Raw genomic sequence first — 22,462 nt, forward strand, 5'->3', positions numbered from 1 at the left:
CCAGATTACTTCTCCATTAGTTTTCAGTTCTTTGAGATTAGTTCCCCAGATTGTCAATTCTTTAGCTAGGTCTGGTCTCCTTAATTCTTCTATGGAAATCTTTATTTTGTAGTGACTCTTCAAGCGCATCGAAGAAGCTGAATAATTATAATAATACTAGTTTTTACCCGCGACTTTGTCTGCACGATTGGGACATGCTTACTGACCAGGATAAAATGTAGCGTATGTCCCACTCCATGTCCTATGTCATATGGTACGTGTATACCAAATATAATAGTGAGTTAAGTTAAATCGCTGTAAGGTAACAAACTAACAAACAAACTCGTAGACTTGGGCTTATCCTCTAGCTAAGAGGAGGCCAGCAATTTAAGGGTATATAATTCTAGTACATAGAGATGGGGGGGGGGGGGGAGAGATTGTTAGTAATGCGGATTACCAGTTCCGTTGCTACCATAAATCCTGTCAGGTTGACTTCCACGTGGTCCTCTCTGGAAACCATCGTGCTGAATTCCTGGTGTATTCATCAAGATGGGCTAACTGACCTGTCTTTTCATCTCACTTATCGTCTAGCACTGGTGCCCCGCCAGTGTATACCGTTAGCGCAGACGGAGTTACCATTCCATTGTTATCCAATAAAAAAAGTATATACAGATGGCACCGTATCAGTCGTATCGACGCGTAAATATAAGCAAACAAATCGTTCGTATTACATAATATTTGTATATAATCAAACGTCAAACTACACGTCTGTAGGTTACACGTAATACTTTATTACGTTGGAATAGAGTTGCGTTTCGTTTGGGAGACCATTTCACGTTTCGTTGCCAGGTGTTTCTACGTGACTCTGGGTAGGTTTCGCCATTGCATCTATTTATGCGAACTCCGTTCCAGTACTAGGTCAATGCAATCTTTAATGACGTACAACGGTAGATATCACATACAATGTAATTATTATTTTTAAACTTTATGGTTACTTTTTACAAAAAAATTATAAATACCCATCCACTTTATCACTATATCAGTTATTATCTGTTCGTTGCTGAACATAGGCCTCCCCATAGACTGCCATAAGAAACGGTTCTGAGCCACCTGCATCCACTGCCTTACTGCAATGCGTTTAATGTCGTCACTCCATCTAGTGGGAGTCGTCTTACTCTGCGTTTGCCCGTAAGGGGTCGTCACTCAAGTACTTTTCTTCCTTATCCGTTGTCAGTCCTTCGAGCTATGTGACCAGCCCATTGCCACTTCAGGTTACTTATCCTTTGAGCTATGTCGGCCTGTTTAGTTTTTTTGCGGATAATTCCACTCGTGAATATGAAAGTTTGTCAAGATATTCAGATCTGTACTAATATTACTATTTGTGCCAGATGATTTTTTTTAATGAATGATAATGGAATGGTAACATTGCCTGTGCTAACGGTATTCGCTGGCGGGCAGTGGGGGATGATAGATGAGAATGAAAAAAAAAGGCAGGTCAGTTAGCCTATCGTGATGAATACACTTGGAATTCAGCACGATGGTTTCCAGGGGGGACCACGGGGAGGTCGACCTATTTGGGTATATTGCTAGCAATAAAGCTCTTGGTCTCCATTACTAACAACCCCCCTCCCCCCGTGCCGGATGATTGTACTCCTTCCTAACTGCTATCAACTAGAACGAAAACCCCATGGTATTTCGCCTCTTCCCTATATTGCTGGGGATCACGGGTTCGCTTTCATAATACGCGGCTAGGGTAATTTTTTTTTACCTTTTTCTAGTTTCAACGTATGTGGAAGATTAATCTTATTTATTTATTTATAATTTATTGTACATAAAGATTACACTGTTATAAATATTACCTGAAGAGGCACAATGCTGCGCCACCTTATACGACATGACGATTTTTAAAGAGCATAGTAGAAGGAAAAATAGAGGGCAAAAGAGGTAGAGGAAGACCGAGGAATAACTACATGGGACAGATAAAAGAAACACTAGGTGTCATGACGTATAGGGAGGTCAAGGATATGGCCTGGGGTAGTGTTGGCTGGAAGAAGATGCATGAATTAGTTGCACCGACAAGAGGAAACTCTTAAATTAAAAGAAGAGATCATGCAGGCCACGTCACAATTAGTAATTATCAAATAACATCCAAGGACGACAATACTAGTAGAGATATATACTAAAGTCGATACACTATATTTCTTTATGTAACGTTATCTTATCTGAAGTTTGACGTAGCACGTGCTGCGTAATACTATATCATATTCCTCTTATCAACTATTAAAAAAAAATCGTTATCAATTAAAACAGTTTTTTGTTAACCGACATAAAAAAGGAAGGGGTTATCAATTCTACTACACTTATCTTTTTTTTTGTATTTATTACGTGATATATTCGACAAATGTGAATAGATTTTGATATATATTTTTTTTAATATCGTAAGAGATTCGTATTGCTTTTTCTTGTATATATTTTTTTTTATTTAGTGTTTCATTTATTAATTTGATCTTTGCTTTTTATTTTTATTAAGCTGCGATTCAGTGTGTCTTAGAGGAAAAATCACACGACGTGTTCTGTTGTTTCATTTTGGACCTTTTTCTTATTTTCCATTTTATGGCAGAAAATAATTAGGTATATTTGAAATTTTTGTATTATTATATGTGTGGAGTACAGGCCACATATATTATTTATAGCTATATATTATTATTTTCCAAATTCGAAATTGACACGTATATCTATTGTTTCCTTTCGGCTTGCCTTCTCGGCCCTAGTCTTCTAAGTTTCTATGACTATTGTACATATATTTCCAATTCCCATTCTTGGTTTCCTGTGTCGTCCATAATATCTATTAATTTTAATACTACAATTTTAATGCTGCTCGTATTTTGTGAAAGTTTATGAGGACGGATTAATGATTGTATGTCTGTTACTCTTCCATGCAAAAACTACTTAACAGATTTGAATGAAATTTGTTTAATATCCTACCTAACATACAACATAGGATTATTATTTCGTTTTTTATACAACTATGGTGGCGAACAAGTCTATGGCCCGTCTGATGCTAAATGTAGTTAAGCAAAGCCGCGGGATACAGCTAGTTGAAAATATGTTTATTGATTATGCAATACTATACTTATTAATAAATCTGAATTAAATTACGCAAGTAAGAAATAATTTACGGTATAAACAGGACTGTTATCCCAGGTGGGCTAAATATAAATATACTTACAGTTGTGATGCACCTATGTACGTAATATTCGATTTGCGCAAGCGCATAGCATATTGGAATCTAATGTAGCAACATCGATCATTGTGATTGATAAAAGTTTTACATCAACCATTTATTTGTGAAGAGAATGTTTAGGAAGAAGTCTGTTTACATGAAAACATAGTCCATAGCGTTATGGACAATCCTCGGCGTACATTTTTGTTGTGTAATATTTATTTTTGATTTTTATACTTATTTATTTATTACACTTTAATAAATGGAGATAGTTTAAATAGCAGTCGACCGTAGACAGGAAAAACAGAAATTTAATTAAACTAACTTTTACCCGCGACTTTGTCTGTATGATCAAGACGAGAAGAAGCTTATGTTTGAATTATTTGTTAAAGATTATATGAAATGGAGAAGGCATCCATCCATCCCATATTGTGTGTGTACCTATATCAAATTTCATAGCGATTGGTTAAGCCCATAAGGTGCTAGGGGTAACAATCAAACACACAAACTCACTTTTACATGTTTTTACATTATTCTATTAAGGATATGTATATGATAGTAAGCGTATTAGAAGAGAACAATGACTGGACCGTAACCGACTTATACATAGAACATTTTAAATTTTAGTTTTAATAAAAATTTTCACTCAGATGGTCAATTTTTTATGTAACTTAGAATGGCAAACAATCTGACAGCCCATTCAACAGAAAATGGTAACTGTCGCCTATAGACATGAAAAGCACCATGGACACAACAGAGTATATTGGGTTATGCCTCAGTACACTGTAAATTCACTTCCATATTGCATATCCCACCCTTCAAACCCGAACACAGCTATGCAAACAACTACTTTACAGTAGAAATACGAATGGTACAGAGGTACTCAAGCAAACGACTTTTGTATAAAGTCTCCTTCTGGTGATCTTTTTAACTTTCTATTCTAATTCACAAGGGCCAAGCCGCGGGATAAAGCTAGTATTAATAAACTGCCTACGTCTATGCCTGCCTAATCGTATTAGCATTCTGAGTAATGATATTTAAACGTATCTTTGTAAACGGACTCGAATGTATTTCCTTGAATTGGTCGGATTACAGAGAAAGGTAGTAATTTTATCTGCCTGTGACTTTGATCCTGTGATTTGTAGTTTTGAACCGATTTCAAAAGAAGGGGATTCTCTTCGGTTGTAGCATGCGGCTCATCTATGACCATGATCACCCACAACACCAATATATGTGTTTTGTTTCTCATGTTTGTTACCTCATAACTCCGTCAGTTACAAAGTGATTAGGAAATTTTTTTTATCTAAAAGCAAATATTTACAAATTGGTTGCGTGGAAATTTTATCAAAATCGGTTCAGTTGTTTAGTTTTTAAATCAAAGTAACTGGTTTTGTCACAATTGAAGTCGACTCTTTTATGGCAGTAAATTTTTAATTAAGCATTGTATTGCAATAGGATGCTATTATGATAGTACATCATTTATGATTTCTGACTACCTGTAATTTTATACCAGCCGCTATAGATATGTATAACACCATACTCATAGAATACACTGTGATGAACACGCTATATTGCGCACGGGTGGACCTTTCTACAACATTTTAAAAATGGTTATTGTGACATAACAATAATAGTTGGACATATAGTATCGCAAAGTTTTTTTGTAGTTATTGATATTTTCTTCAACATTTATATATATATATATATATATATATATATATATATATATATATATATATATATATATATATATATATATATACACACACACATATATATAGCATTTTTATACACCTTAAGTTACGTTACTAAAATTTTAGTAAGGATTACAAATTTTTTCTAAATTGAAATCGGCAAAGTAGTTTTTGAGTTTATTAATTACAAACATACATACACACAAAAATACAAATCTTTCCTCTTTATCTATATATATGTATATCCTGTGTCACCTATCGAAGTCGACCTCCAAGCGGTCATCTGGTGACTATAGTGGTTAATTCTTGATCAATTCAGTAGCATGGGCGATCTGACCTGCTTCCTTCCTCTCTTATCATCCTTCACTGGTGCCCCGCCGGTTTATACCGATAGCGCGGGTGGGGTTGCCATTCCATTATCACCCATTAAAAAAGCAACGGTACACGATCATAAAATTACGTGTACAATTTTACATTTAGTTATATTATATTAATGATAATGTAAAATGTAAATGTTTGTATTTGTTTACGTAGATCGCTATATGTATGTTTCATGAACGAATGTTGAGAAAGGTCATCACAGAATGATAATATTTGGAGTGATATTTTAATCAGGTTTTACATGTATGGAAGAGCATACCAGACATTACCAGAGGGAGACTTTGTACAAAAGTCTTGCGATTGCTTGGGTACCACTGTCCCATTCGTGTTTCTACCGTGAAGCAGTTGTGTTTGCAATGCTGTGTTTCGGTTTGGAGGGTGGGATATGACGTGAATTTACAGGGTGCAGAGGAATAACATCTGAGGCCTCAAGAATGGCAACGTATGGGGAGTATCATGGGCGAAATAGTATACTCTGTTATGTCCATAGTACTACTCATGTCTATAGGCGACGGTTACCACTTTCCATCAGGTGGGCCGTCAGCTTGTTTGCCATTCTAAGTTGTATAAAAAAAAGCATAGTCATATTTTATTAATGAGGATATATTTAGAAGATATATTAAATGATAATATTAGAAAACTGGTCCGGCTCGTAAGCTGTTACGATGACACAATCCGTATGGGAGTTGTATAATTAGAAATTTCAATATCACAGTCTGTCATACATGACATTGGATTCTATTGATTTAGACGTACGAATATAAAAAAAAAGTCATTGCTCAAACTAAAACTCATTTGCAGATGATTTACTTTAAAATATCGATGATAATTTTTGAAGAAATGATAATATAGTATTATCATAATTTAGTCTACATACATAATATAATATTACAGAATATTTTTTTTATGCAACTTAGAATGGCAAACAAGCTGACAGCCCACCTGATGGAAAGTGATAACCGTCTCCTATAGATATGAGCAGTACCATGGACATAACAGAGTATACTGTTTCGCCCATGATACCACCCCATAAGTTACCATTCCTAAGGTCTCAGGTGTTATTCCTGTGTACCCTGTAAATTCACTGCCATATCTCACTCTTCAAATCGAAACACAGTAATGCAAACACAACTGCTTCGCGGTAGAAACACGAATGAGACAAAGGTGCCCAAGCAAACGACTTTTGTACAAAGTTGTTTGCTTGTGTAAAAGCAGTACCATGGACATAATAGAGTACTATTTCGCCCATGATACCTCCCATGCGTTGTCATTCCTGAAGACTCAGATGTTATTCTTCTGTACCCTGTAAATTCACGCCATATCCCACCCTTCAAACTGAAACAGCCATGCAAACACAATTGCTTCACAGTAGAAACACGAATGAGACAGAGGTGCTCAAGAAAACGACTTTTGTACAAAGTCTCCCTCTGAATATATTAGTAGCATGAGGACTTGAACATATTTCCGACCCAATTACATATAAGACGTGATATTTTATACCTTAATAATACGAACAATGGGCATCGATAATTTATTAAAAGTGTCATATGGGCGGTGTTTAATATTTATGAGTAATTTTAGGTTACGCTATGTTTATGTCCATGAATATCCGGGCCGATCGATGGTAACAATATATTTTATGAGATTTCTTACGAGCCGGCGGAATTTCGGCCGTCTATAGACTCAATTATTTACCAAGCGTAGTTTGTTTTTTTAGAGCAAGTGGTTATTTTTGGGTCACAATAATGGGTACGTAAAAAACATATCATCGTTCTATACCTTTTATGTAGACACTTAGATATAAATAGACTAAGTGTCTAAAACGTGTCAACATTCAGACAGACACATTCACTTTGTGTTCTGTAGAGTAAAAACCGACATTAATATTGACAAAATGGTTGTTTTAATTTAAAAACTGAAATATTTATTCAAATAGTCTTTTTGCCACTAGCCGATGTCGTACAAATTCTGGAAAACGGTCACTTTTGTATGTGAATTCATATAATGCTTTATTTAATGATGTTGATATTATTAATGAACGCCCAAGTACTTTTAAAAAGCTAATCTATAAAAGATTCACATAATTTTTTACTGTTTTTCTTTGCTTAAGCTATTTGTAATATATTTGAATCGAAATTGTGGTAAACGGTGTTGGTGGCAAATTTACTCAATGTTTTTTTTTATTAATATTATGTATTGTTCTTTATTTTGTCACTGTTAGTTTACACAAATAAATGAAAAAAAAAATACTGAATACGAAAAAAATACATATTACAGCAGCTTACTCGTGTGTGTATTTGTGTGTGCGTGCGTGTGTATGTATGTGCGTATAAATTTACAAAGATATTATACCTATATATATATATATATGTATATATATATATATATATATGTATATATATATATATATATATATATATATATATATATATATATATATATATATATATATATATATATATATATATATATATATATATATATATATATATATATATATATATATATATATATATATATATATATCTATATCCAGTTTCATTTACTAAGCCATCAAAACCACGTATAGACACTACGAGATCAGAAAGATTTTTAGTTGTTGTCTCAGTATAGGCTATCGCAGTGCAGACCGACCTCTACAAGGTCGATGCCCTCAATTATACTGTGGCTGGCAGTATGCTGATATAGAGTTAATTATGTAATTACAATTTTCCGCATTTATTTATTGCACGATGTTTGGGCAATAAACACTTTTGTAGGGATTTTTTGCGTGTGATTTTTTTTATTATGTAAGTAAGTGTCTCTACATTTTTCCACACGGGGAATTTTTCATGAAAATTTTTAATAAGTACACATTTTTTCCCGGGTTTTTTTCTTCACACTATTTTCCGTATATTCTTGTGTCGAAATATACTTTTTGCTATCATTTTTTGAAGTAGGTTTAAAAAACAACTGAAATTTAACACTTAGAGGATTTGAAGAATGCGCACTACTTCTAATACTTCAAGATAATACGTCAATGCGATGGATACAAATCGGACGATGTTCATGCCTACAGATGGGCAAAGCACCGGGTTTAAACCCGGTGCTTTGGTAAAAACCCAATAAACACCCATAAACTCCCATAATCACCCAAAAAAATAGGTTTTTACGTATTTTTTTGAAAATATGTAAGTAATACCAATAAATTATTTTTATAAATTGTATTGATCAATTCTACAATATTAAATAAAACGTTAACTAATAATATTTCAGGAAATTTTAAAAATCTATATATAATAAAATGAAAGTAATTAATTTTCAGTGTTTTCATGTTGCAGTTGATCAACATGTTGGCCTTTTGCTTCCCGTAGATACTTTAAAATTTCTTCATAACACCTCGTTCGCACACATGGCCGTATATATTTAAATTCTTGAGCCACTAACAGTCCGAAATACTCATTTCTTTTATCCTCTTCTCCATAAATTAAGCATTTAGAACAGTTTGTTTCTTCTTTCAGTAAATTTTCTTTTACTTTATCCTCGTTTTTTTCTTTGTTGCGACGACGCTGGGTAAATCATCTGGACACTGGGTCTCACTATCGCCAAATATATTTGGAGATCGGCTTCGGCTACGGCTTGGCAGACATTTTTTTCTTTCTACAATTTTAAATTAAATTTATTAGAATAAATGCTTCGAACACACGCGATCTAAGTACCTTTTGTGTTTATTATACCTTACCTACCTAGGTATAAAAAGAGTACTTACGTAGATTTTCTTTTATTAACTGTTTTATACGAAGATCTTGATCTCTCAAATTAGCATCCATTTTACTTCCAGTGATTATCAACTAAATTAATAATCCACAAAGTATTAAATAACGTTTTTATGAAATATTTAGCACAAAAACAATACCCTTTAAATATCGATCGTCAGTAACTGTGGCTGACTTACCTATATTCTAGCAAGCAGGACTGCCAGATGTGAAGGGGAAATCCCCAATAAATTGTTGCATGTGACTGATGATGTGAGCATGTTCGTTTCATAATAAAAATGTTGCCAGGTAACCAAAAAGTCGTATGTTTTTGTGCGAATTACGATCATAATCTTTACGATCGTACATTAAAAAATAGACAAATAATAGTATGAGTACGATTTAAATCGTATATCTGTCAACCCTGCTAGCAAGACAGCGACAAAATCACGTTGCATAACAATGTAGCCCAAGCTTATATCTTATGAAATATACGGAAGAGATACGGACTTAGAAAAAACAGAAATGTTGTTCTTTGTGGAAGTCATTGATGAAATTCTATGTATTTTAGCCCGCAAACTTTCTTCAAACAAAAACAGCGCCATCTAGTATCGAGTTCTGTAATTATCTCTTTGTTTATGGATTTGAAGTAAGACCGCCACGCATGCAATACATTATGACTGGGGATTCCCCTATTCGTCGACGCTGAATATGAGGCGACGACAATCACTGTCAAACGTGTTCACTATTACTCTGACTCTGGTAACGTGACTTCCTGGTAACGTGTTAGGTAGGAAAAGCAGTAAAAAAGTGCATATTAAGGGAGCAGATTTGAAATAATATTTATACTTAACAAGAAATAATTAAAGGTAAGTGGATTTTTGAATGATACAATTATATCATGATCACTTAACAATTTTAACTTAAAATTAGATGTATTATTACAAGCTTTTATTTAGCTTGCGTTATGTAAATAAAAGTATGTAGGTATGTTCGTATGTTGATGCAATTATCCTCAATCCTCAACCGACTGGGATAAAATTTTCCATACAGGTTTATTTTGGATGATAGTGCATAGTTAGCTGAGAGTCGTCATTGGATAATAATGGTGGATAGCCTAAGATGTGTACTAGATATTTATTTTTAACATAATATGCGTAAGTACCTAATCGAATTAAAGAAGTTGCTGAGAAAAATACAGAACAATACGATAATAAACTAGCGTCTGCGTTTAATCCTCCGAGGAGATGTAATTTTACAAAGGTTTTTTGTATTTATTTTATTATTTTTTTAATAAATTTATTGTAAATAACAAGAAATAATCATTGTAAAAAAATAGGCACTCTATTGTTGAATTTTCGTCAGACCAACTAATCATCGTTCATTTTTTTAGGTTCAATGGGGAGACCTAAAGATTTACGCATATGGGAGCACTACCGTACTTTACCAAACAAGTCTGTTTCTTGCAAGCTTTGTAATAAGGTCTACAAATTCAGTAATGCTGCCAAAATGCTTCAACATCTTATCACTTGTCCAAAATCTCCAGAAACATTAAAAGACTCTATGAAACTTATAAAAGATAGCTCGTCCAAAACCAAAATGTCTGGACTGTCAGAGATAGAGACAAATGATTCTTTTATAAGCCCCTCGTCGTCTGCTAACACTACAATAAATGCTGAGTTTCAAGACACCGATGATCATATAAAAACAGAATTAGCGAGAGCTATATTTGTAACAGGGACGCCATTATCGATGGTGCAACATCCTTTATGGATACAATTTTTCGAAAAATTGCAACCAAAATTTAAAATACCTTCACGTAAAGCTTTAGCGACAAAATACTTAGATAAAATATATAGAGAAATGCGTTTTGAGTTAAATGAGGAACTAAATGCTTGTAGTTACTTACACCTTCAGTGCGATGGCTGGTCTAATTTAAGAAATGAAGGAATAATAAACTTTCTTATATCAAAACCTCAACCTGCATACGTTAAAAGTTTGAATACAGAAAGTAATCCTCACACTAGTGAATACCTTAGCCAAGAAGTTGAAAAAGTAATGAAAGTGTATGGAGCAAATAAGTTTCTTGTACTTATTGGCGATAACGCTAGAAATATACAAAAGGCATTCGAATTAACAAAACTCAAATATCCACATGTTGTTCCTCTCGGTTGCTGTGCACATATCCTTAACTTGTTGTGCCAAGATATTGTAAAGATACAAGAAGTAACTGTGTTTATTATGCAAGCCATAAATATAATAAAAACTGTTAAAAGGAGTCAACGATTAAGTTCCTTGTTGATAAAATCAAGGCAGGGTGAAGATTCTACACAAACACTAAAATTGCCTTGTGCTACAAGATGGGGAAGTCATGTTACTTCGTTAAAAAGTTTGAAAGCAAATAAGATAGCTTTGCAAATATTAACAGTTAGAGAAGATGTGGTAATTTCAAGAGATATTAAAGATTTAATTCTAAGTGATGATTTCTGGACGAAGACAGGGGAATGTATAAGTATTTTGGAACCAGTCACTGAAAGCATATTTTACTTAGAGAGCGACCAGAATCGTTTGCATCGCACATACATTACATTTAGAGATGTACAAGCTAAGATACGTTTTGCATTAAATGAGATTTCGACATTGAGCGAAGAAAGCAAACAGCAGATTCTAACATCAGTATCTTCAAGATGCAATATGGCAATGAGGCCAATACATTTTGCAGCATATATTCTAGACCCCAGGACTCTAGGAGTCGAACTTACTCAAGAGGAAGAACTTAAGGGTATGGAGTTTATCTACAATTTAAGCCAACACTTAAGTTTGTCAAATGTAATGGCAGATTTGGCGTGTTATAAAGCTAAAGAAAACTTTTGGGCCAGAGGATTTGTATGGAGCTCATTAGATAGCATTGAGCTCCTAATATGGTGGAAAGGTATTTGTGGTTCCACTGAGTTAAGCAAAGTAGCGATTCGTATTCTATCAGCTCCCTGTACTTCGGCAGCCACTGAGCGTTCCTTTAGTATCCAAGGCTACATACATAATAACAAAAGAAATCGACTTACAACTGAAAGAACTGAAAAAATTTCATTCATTTGTTATAACTGGAATCTTAAACATAAAGCTGAATGCGAGGACATTCAGTTTAATGAAGAAAATACCTTAGAAGCTTTCATTGAGCAAGTAAATGAACATAACAGTTTAGACGAAATAGAGCCTATCGAACCTATACAATTCATCGCTTGTAATAACTCTGAATCTGACAGTGATTGACTGTAGTTTTACATTTTACTTTCATCTCTTTCTTAATAAACTCAAAATCAAATTAAAAGTTTTTTATTCTGTAGGCTGCATAATAATATTGTCTATGTCCAGTATAGTGGACGTCTTGCGGCTGAGATGACGATGATGAAGTACAAAATCATAAACACCCAAAAATTTGGGTGTTTATGGGGTTTAAACCCAATAAACCCAAAACACCCGGTTTTTACCCACCAGACTTTAAACCCACCCAGGTGGATTGCCCATCTCTATTCATGCCAGACAAAAACTCGTCTGCCGCACTCCCTATTCGACCTTGGCATCCGATATCTCGTACTTATCTGCGGTTTGTTTTGCCAATTCGAGATGTTGTGATAATACTCGTCAGATCCGTTAGCAAAAACTGAACGTGTGTCTGTGACTGTCAATTTGCTATTATTGTTGTAAACATGCGTTATTATTAAACATGATTAAACTAAAACGTATAAAGGTTTATTTATTTATTTATATATTTAATTCGAATAAAGGCTGCGAAAAATCTGAGTATATTAGTGTCAGCTGTTACTTGTTTATTCCTATAAAAATCCCGAATTGCAGACTGATGATTTATTATTACATGGTATCCATTGCGTAATAGTTTTTTTTTTATACAACTTAAAATGGCAAACAAGCTGACGGCCCACCTGATGGAAAGTGGTAACTGTCGCCTATAGACATGAGCAGTACCATGGACATAACAGAGTATACTGTTTCGTTCATGATACCCCCATGCATTGCCATTCCTGAGGACTCAGGTGTTATTCCTCTGTACCCAGTAAATTCACGCCATATCCCACCCTTCAAACCGAAACACAGCCATGCAAACACAACTGCTTCACGGTTGAAACACGAATAGAACAGAAGTGCCCAAGCAATCAACTTTAGTACAGTCTCCCTCTGCCGTATCCACCGTGTGTTTCTTTTAGTGGCTGATAATGGAATGGTAACGCCAGGGTTACCAGTGAGGGATGATAGATGAGAATGAAAAGGGCAGGTCAGTTAGCCCATCGTGATGAATACACCTGGAATTCAGCACGATAGTTACCAGAGGGGACCACGTGGAGATCGACCTGACAGAGTATATTGCTAGCAATCGGAACGGTAGTTCGCATTACTAACAATCTTTTCCCCCTTCCATCGTGTGGTCCCGGCATAGAATAGGCCACCCTTTCCTTTCCCGTGGGTGTCGTAGGAGGCGACTATAGGAATTAAATAGTAGAAAGGATGGGCAGCAGCGTCCCTTTTAAAATACCACTAATAGCTTAACTGCACTTGTCAAATCACCTGCCAAGCGCGGCAACTAGTGGCAAAACTCCCCTTCTGGGGAAAGCTTCTGTTCACCAGTGGACAGTTAATCGCTGACATGACGATGACGAAACAAAAACAATTCGTCAGATAATTGCTTTGTATAATCTTATATATAAAATTCTCGTGTCACGGTGTTTGTTACCAAACTCCTCCGAAACGGCTTTACCGATATTTATGAAATTTTATGTGCATATTGGTGGTTATGGTCTGAGAATCGGCCAACATCTATTTTTCATATCCGTCAATGATAAGGGTAACCCATCCCAAAATATTTTTTTTTATTTTTATGACAATTTTTTTTATTTTATTATAATTTAGCATTGAAAAATACATACAACTTTAAATTTTCATCGTTTTACGATCAACCCCTGTATTTTAATTGCGATTTTTATATTTCGCAATAAGTGGTAAAACAACGTTTACGGGGTCAGCTAGTAACATTATATAATATTTTTATTGCACTTGATAACAAAAAACTAAATATAAATTATAATACATAATATATAAAACAATACAAAGTATTAAAATATTCAGATAACTAGCTGCTATTGTTTATTAAATACTAGCGACCGCCCTGGCTTTGCACGGGTAAGTAGAGTATATAAGCTTATATTTTCAAACGACTCCAAAAAGAAGAAGATTTGAGAAGATTTTTTTTATGTTTATTAGCTCATAACTCTGTCAGTTGTAAACCTATTTGGGAATTTTTTTTACCTGAAGAGATATGTTTATAGATTAGTTTCAATAGAAATTTTATAAAAATCGGTTGTGTAGTTTAGTTTTTAAATTAAAATAACTGGTTTTTAATTATTATCTTAAATTATTTAATATGTAGGATTACCTAGTCAAAATATTTATAATAGTAATTTGACACACATTTGTATGAGGGTGTCGCCCTCTAGTGCTAACACTTTCTAGGCCGCCTTTTTTTTAATAGATAAAAATGGAATGGTAACCCCGCCTGCGTTATAGGTATATGCTGGTGGGGCTCCAGTGAGTGATGATAGGTGAAGATGAAGCAGGTTAGTTGGCCCATCGTGACGAATTCATCAAAAATTTACTACGATGGTTTCAAGAGGAAACAATATGGAGGTCGATCTGTTAGTTATATATTGCTAGTAATAGATCTGTTAGATTTCATTACTAATAATCCCTTTTTGATGTGACACGAAGTCGATACGCTTTTAAAATATCGAATACGAATTTGAAAAATCAAAGGTTAAGCTGGGATTAATAATACCTTTGTTTGGCTTCAAATTTATAATACACCTTCTTTCGCATCGAAGATTAATGTAAGACATTCATCTCTCTCTGAAGGAATGAATAAAGAATCCTTTATTATTATATATATATAAAAAAAAACTTGTACATTATATCTATTTCATAGAAGCTATTGAATAAACTTGGATACTTTTGTGTTAGATTTCCCGGGGGTCAACTAAATTACTGCGTAGTAGAATCCCATTGGAAGAACTGTATAGAGGCGATAAATGTGCGAGCGACATCATCTGTATAGACTTAGATGGATAGGGTATATCAAAACGAATAACAGTAGTATCTCGATTATCCGAATCAATTAAAACCAGGGGTATTTAGTATAATCGAAAAACCGGATAATCGATTACAACGTCAAATAAAAAAATAATCAAATTTTAATATTTTTTCATATGTAAAGAGTTTCACATATATCATTTAGACAAAACGATATAAAAAAAAAATTACGAGCTATAGAGATAATGTATTTACCTAATGTCTATGTAATTTTAAATTTTGGTTGGAAACAATTAGTTATTAATCTTTAACGTAATGAATCATATCTTTTTATTGTGGCCAAGTCCCTGATGCGTTTCAGTTGTAACAACTGTATGGGATTTGATTGGTCCTGTCTTGTCTGGATAATCGAATATTCGGATAATCGATGTTCGTATAATCGAGTTTCTAAATTAATTCTAAAATGTAATTCTCCTGCCTCGGCGGGAGCACTGCCGTGATCCTGGAACTAACTTTTTTATCTTCATACTAATTTTACCCGCGACTTCGTCTGACTTCGTATGACTGCGGTAAGTTGACTGACTAGGATAAAATCCCATATAGTATATACGAAACTTTATAATAATTGGTTAAGCCATCAAGGCGCTATAAGGTAACAAACAAACAAATTCACTTTCACCTTCATTATATTAGTAAGGATTATAGGTGTGACGGTTCCCCTATAGTACAATAGGTTTAATACCATAAGTACATAAAAGAAACAGGGGTTCCTATGGGTGACCGCTGCGAAAGCTGAGCTATTTAATATAAACAAACTTTAAAGTCAAGGTTCACAATAGTATACAGAGAAGACGTTACCATATATGAAATATTGACACAGAAGGGAAACTCCTTTGATGTGTTTCCAAAGTGTAGTGGATGTCACAAGAAAATTAAATAAATTAAACAAAAATATATTATATTTTATATATAACCAAATTATAGTTTACCTTTTTATCATCAGGTGTAAAAAAGATACATACAACACAGTTTAATAAGGTTTATGAGAGCCTTTAAAGTTTTATAAATTCGATAATCAATGAAATATAAAATACCAAAATACGTTAACATATAATTAAATTGAATTTAAAGAAAAGTTCAGTTCGAATAATAGGCTAAATCTGATTATTGAAATATCTACCCTTCGGTGACATAATCTATGACGTTATTAGAGAAAAAATAGAAAAAAAAAAAAAAAAAAAAAGAGAGGGGAGCCGGCAGATCGGCGGGCGCGCGGGAGTCGCTTTTTAGGAATTGCGCAATAAAAAAGAGAAAAAAAAAAAGGACGGCAAATGGCGGGGAGTCGTGTTTTAGGGATTGCGCAATAAAATAAAAAAATAACTGGGATATAGATCTAGGAGGGACTGGATCGATGAAGGGGTTTGAGACCTTAGTGTATCACTATCGATTAAGTGTGTGAAATTAATCAATAGAAGACTGGAGAATCCGGTGAGCTTGTTCCATTTATTACTACGTAGTTAGATTTTTGACTGTGATCGCAGGCAAAGTCTATACTTAATATTTTTCCCAACAACTATTAAAATACGTATTTAGTCGAGTCCATATACCTTTAGGTAATGCGTATATCGTTAAATGCAATCACATTTGAACAAATTTTACATCAATATAATTTACGTACTTACGTTATTTTACTCATATACAAAATCCAATTATATGGTCGTTTGATAGAACTTCATCAATTTGATTCAATGTTCTAATTGTCCAGTTTTGGAAAATACTTATTGAATCAACTATTGAACTATTACAATACTAACTAGTTTCATATCTAGTTATTATAAAGTATTTATTTATTGAGGATAATAGACTAAAGTGACTATGGTCTGGTCTCATTGCTGGGGAAACAGCCATTGATGAGAGAGAGGGGTTATTGAGTGGCGACCCTGTAAATGCAAGTGCGGTGTGGGCTACCTCCATTGTTTGGAGTGACTGTTTTATGTGTATTGTGGGGCCGTTCCTTGTGTCAGTCGGTGGAAATTGCTTGTGTTCAGTCGTGGGTTGGTGATGGTTGAGACGATGATGATGATGAAATATTTGTATTTATTACACTATTACAGTGTTGGTTTGGAATATCTGTTCATACTTAACGCTTCATGGTGAAGTGTTTTTATACCATTACTCGGTCGACCAGATTAATGATTCTTAGTCTATATTTGATTATCCATGACTACATGTGGGGATTTGTTTTACACCAGATGTACAAAGAGACAGCTTAACTGTTGCAAGTGATATTATGTGAATGTAATACTTTTAATACATTATTAATTGTGTTACTAAATAAATTCATGTGACTGTGGGGTGTTTATGGTAAACAAGCCTGTATTGTTTAAATAGATATTTTGTCTTGATTTATTATAAACTTTAATATTGATTTTGTTGTAGTAAGCAAGCTGATAATAACAATTCTGTGTGTATTACTGATTACTAATAATATTTAATTATGCTGATATTATAGGTGTGGATTTATTTCCTAATGGTAATAAAAATACTGAAAGATTCTCTGACTATAGTTGCTCTTGACTAGGTGTGGGGTTCGGTATGGAATTGGTACTGTATGACACTTGTGAGGCTATGTATTTTGCTCATATTTAGAAAGGAAGTTGTCCTGGCGATGGGGTTTGTATGTATGTTGTTTGTTCATGTTATATTGACTAGACAAGTTCGGACAGGGTTAATATTAGTGAATATATACTGGATTTATATTTAATATACATGTTTTGAATATTTTATGGGAATAGTATGGAGATATACAAGTAGTAAAATATAATATTAGTATTTTGTAAATTTAATTATTGAGTTATATGTTTATGTCGGACTGTATCCAAGGGGATATTATCCTATTAATATCAAGTTAGGACAGTTACTTTAAATATTAATAAAGCAAACACTAACACTGATTATTTACTTCTTTAATAAATTTACATTAGAGGTTAGGAATCAAATAGATAGCATATTGGGAAAATCTTCACCACACATGTATTTGAGGAATGTTCTTGATAATTAGTACTGTATGTATATATTATTGCAAGTACAATTGCAATAAGAATGTTAAGCTTCTAATCTTCTGTTCATTCTTGAATTTGAAAGTAAGCTTGGCTACTGATATGAATATAAAACTGCAGCATTACTGGATACTATTAATTATTTCTGGTGTAAACTATGATTATTTATGTCACTGATAATTTAGTTGTATATTACGGTTGATATATGATGATTTTATATTTAATTATATTAAACAAATACAAATAAACAAACTTGCTAGTATTTGTTACGTTGACAGTTGTGATAGATAATCAAAATTCAATTCAATACATCAATACGTCATTCAATACGTCATTAATGTGACAGATGTCAAACAAAAGGAGATTATACACGTTATGATTCTATATCTAAGTCTATAGAAAATTTATATAATTTTCTGTTATTTTATAATAACTGTAGGGGAAATATTGGAATTATTTATATGAGAAATTTCACTTAAATGATATGATAATTATTTAAAGACCTAATTTCTTAGGGATTTAATCATGATGATTTAAACACTAAAACACTTGTTTATCTGAGAAATCCTCTTAGTAAATAGGTTTACTAAGACACTAAAAGGAAGTAGATATAGTATAACTATAGTACAGCTACAATAATTGTATAAGACTTACTGTCCTTTCTATACAAATATATATTTAATCTATATCTTTCACATTATAATTATGCAATATATTGCCTCTACTACTACAACATACACAAATAGGACTTATTGTCCTTCCTATATACCTATATATAATAATTGACCTGGCACTTTAATGTGTAATTTATCAGTACTTATGACAACAACCAATTAGGACTTATAGTCCTCTCTATAAAGCTACATAATTATTTAATCTGATTATTTCACAATGTGATTAATCAAACCTCTACAAATATTACAAAAGATCTCTATTACTCTCAACACAATAATAGCTTGTTGGACTTAGTGTCCTCAAACTTATAGAAAACCCAACTGGTTATTTCACGAGACGTTGTTAACTTGTGATTAATCAGTGTCTTTTAAAGGACTTATAGTTCCTTTAGATATATCTCTCTGAATAAATAATTGGTTAATTCACAATGTGGTTAATCAACAATAATATTATATATAATTGACTGGACTTATAGTTCATTCAATAGCACTCATTACTTTTAGTAGCTCTCGACCTATGGGTTGGACTACTCGTTCTTAGGCTCCGGCCTAATCAACAGATTTAACTTGAACCTTGAGTATTCTTGGTATTAAGTAAATAATATTAAATTGACAATGCTATGTTATGATATAGCAATTATCAACATTATATGGCTTGGCCAATTCCAGGGTGTGGAAGGTATCCCCTATCACACAAATCTTCATCTCTATCGGACTGTCTTCACAGGTGATCTCTAATGTCACATTATAGGGCCGAAGGGTTATGTCCCAACAAAGTAAGTTCTGGTGTCTGGGTGATCTCGCTTCTTGGTCTGATCTCTTGTGGAGCCGAAGGGAAACCCCCATTGAGTAAGCTCGTAACAGGGTGACGCTGGAAAACAGTTTCGTACTGTTAGTGGGTGATCTCTATGTCGCCATATAGGACTGAAAGGGTCATCGCCCATGAGTAAGCTCTCGTGTCGGAGTGATCCTGGGATTTCAGTTCCGATCTTTTTGCCTCTGGCAAACACCAATTTATACTGGAAGCATCGTGGGGCTGGTGGAGCCACTGTAATGTTGAAGTAAATGTACTTATGTTTGGTTTGGAACTGAGAATACTCATTCCCTTATTACCATCAGAGTGCATTAATAAATAGTAATACCCTTCCCTACCTTTTTGGAGGAAGAGTTATAGATAGTTGGAAAGTCTTCCACTGGTCCGGGCGTGTGAGGGGCCCGACCGCTCCCCCATTTTTTTTTTATTATTACAGTTATTCTGTAATTTACTATTAAATTAACATAACTTCCTAGTTACATGAATTATGAGTATAATTCATTAATTATTCTTAATCCTTAAAGATTTATCAATCATCTTCATTATTTAACTCCTATCATATACCAATTAAAGAACCTTTTGGTTATTACACACACAACGGGTCCTACATTACTAGACGATCACACATTTATTTATTTGGCGAGATGATCAAGTGTTCTACTATAAGATCTGTTCAATATTAAGTGTTTATTGTAAGGGTTTATATGATTCATAGGGTGTTTGGGGTGTATAAGGCAATATAGGTATGGGGTTATATTGAGGGTGTTAGGCCATTCTTTAGGGTAAGTTTTCATTAGATTTTCATAGATTTCATTAGGTTAAGCCTTCGTAGGCTTTTCTTAGGCTTTGTAGGTTTTCCATGTGTAGGTTAGTTTAGAGGGTAGTTATTATATAAGGGGTGACACATAAGGAAAGGGGGGGGACCATCACATAGGGAAATTACGCTCTGTGAAATGAGTTTGTAAACAGGTTAGTCATTGGACCGGCCATTTGATGGGAAGTGATAACTGTCGCCTATAGACATGAACAGCACAATAGACACCATAAAATACCCACACTGTGATGCCCATTGTAAGTACTTCTCACATGCTATATCATACCAGAGGGAGACTTTGTACAAAAGTCGTTTGCTTGGGTACCTCTGTCACATTCGTGTTTCAACCGTAAAGCAGTTGTTTGCATAGCTGTGTATCGGTTTGAAGGGTGGGATATGGCGTGAATTTACAGGGTACAGAGGAATAATATCTGAGTCCTCAGGAATGGCAACGCATGGGGGGTATCATGGGCGAAACAGTATACTCTGTTATGTCCATGGTACTGCTCATGTCTACAGGCGACGGTTACCATTTTTCATTAGGTGGGCCGTCAGCTTGTTTGCCATTCTATATTGCTGTATAGAAAAAAATTTTTACAATTTTTGAGGACTCCGTACTCTGTATCTTTAATTATGGGTAATAAAAAAAATACATCCCTGAGACGTAAGATTTGGGAGAGCGCCAACATCTTCAGAGTAATTGCAGACGAGCCAGACTGTATAATCTATAATGGAAGCTTTGCTCTATGCACTTTTTCGTGTCTAGTGCAAATTCAGATGTGAAATGTGCACTAAAAATAGAGTCATATTCACATAGACTAGAGTTTATTTTCGTAACAACAGTGGACGTAGTAGTGACGTTAATATTATGGACGTCAAAATATGACGTCTCAACTTTCAAAGGACAAATAAAGTTTTATTGTAAATAATTTCCAAGAAGTGGGTAGTCGATTTTTCCTATACCTCTCCGACCAACACTTTCATTTAACTTTCCTTCCAGGAATTTATTGGTTAACACACAGGATGATGTTTGAAATCGTTTTAGTATCACTTGATGAGGGTGTTGAAGAGGGTAATGTACTAGGGAAAGTGGAGATTTTCATAAAGAAAAAAGGAGTTGAAAAACTAAGAAAAGCTTAGAATCTGTATACAAATTTTTTATCTTTTATTACAATAAAATATAAATCTTTATTCAAATACTTGATTGCAAGCTCTAAATCGTCAATTTCTTATGATTATGTTGCTGGATTCGGAATGCTGTTATTTGCTGAGAAGAATTCGCAAGATACTCAATCTTTTCAAATAATTATGTACAAATTAATTTTACGTTTGCATGAGTATTGTCACTATAATTACAAGTTTAATTTATATGTATTATTAAATGGAAAATAATTAAGCAAACATGAGTAGACCGGTTCCCGTAAGAAGCACTCGTTAACGAGTATGACGGATGAGCCAGCCATCACTCATCTCTCACTCACCATCGCTCAGCCACATTTTAGGGAATGACTCGGCCCAATACACCGCTAGTTATTAATTTTTGATTCTATCCTAAAAATAATTAATTTTAGGACAGGATAAAAAATTAATAAAATAACGAAAAATTCAATTTAGTCGATGTTTCAAAGAAAATAAGGGTGAATAAACAAAACTAATTATGAGGTTTTACTTGTGGATAGGTAGTAGTGTTTTTTTTTTTTTTTGATGGGTGAAAATGGTATGGAAACTCCGCCTGCGCTAACGGGATACGCTGGCGGAGCACCAGTGAAGGGTGATAGATGAGAATGAAAATAGGCCAGTTAGCTCATTATGATGAATTCATCAGGAATTAACCATGATAGTTTCCAGGGGGAACTGCGAGGAGGTCGACCTGGTTGGGTATATTGCTAGCAATGGGATTCTCAGTCAGGTAGTAGTGTTTAAAAAGCAACTCGATTTTATTTAACAAAATCAGTGTTTACCAGTGTAACCAAACCTTTTACAATTATCAAAGA

At 33.9% G+C, this 22,462-nt stretch overlaps 2 protein-coding genes across 2 annotated transcripts in view; one reads left to right on the forward strand and one right to left on the reverse strand.

Moving 5' to 3' along the window:
• Nucleotides 1–22,462, reverse strand: part of LOC113513584 (pre-mRNA-splicing factor ATP-dependent RNA helicase PRP16) — a 154,302-nt gene that overhangs the window by 89,929 nt on the left and 41,911 nt on the right. The gene's annotated exons all lie outside the window — the stretch shown is intronic.
• On the forward strand, nucleotides 8,339–12,641 carry LOC128200495 (uncharacterized). The gene is made up of 2 exons (XM_052894108.1): nucleotides 8,339–9,880; nucleotides 10,405–12,641. Exon 2 carries the CDS (start codon nucleotides 10,410–10,412, stop codon nucleotides 12,279–12,281), a length of 1,872 nt encoding a protein of 623 aa, XP_052750068.1. The 5' UTR covers nucleotides 8,339–9,880; nucleotides 10,405–10,409; the 3' UTR covers nucleotides 12,282–12,641.

This window comes from Galleria mellonella, unplaced genomic scaffold (assembly GCF_026898425.1).
Source record: "Galleria mellonella isolate WM207_F2 unplaced genomic scaffold, CSIRO_AGI_GalMel_v1 utg19, whole genome shotgun sequence".
Taxonomy (NCBI): domain Eukaryota; kingdom Metazoa; phylum Arthropoda; class Insecta; order Lepidoptera; family Pyralidae; genus Galleria; species Galleria mellonella.

Bases quoted from the DNA above. Each gene is read 5' to 3' on its own strand.
- LOC128200495 (XM_052894108.1), top strand. From the start codon at position 10,410: ATGGGGAGACCTAAAGATTTACGCATATGGGAGCACTACCGTACTTTA.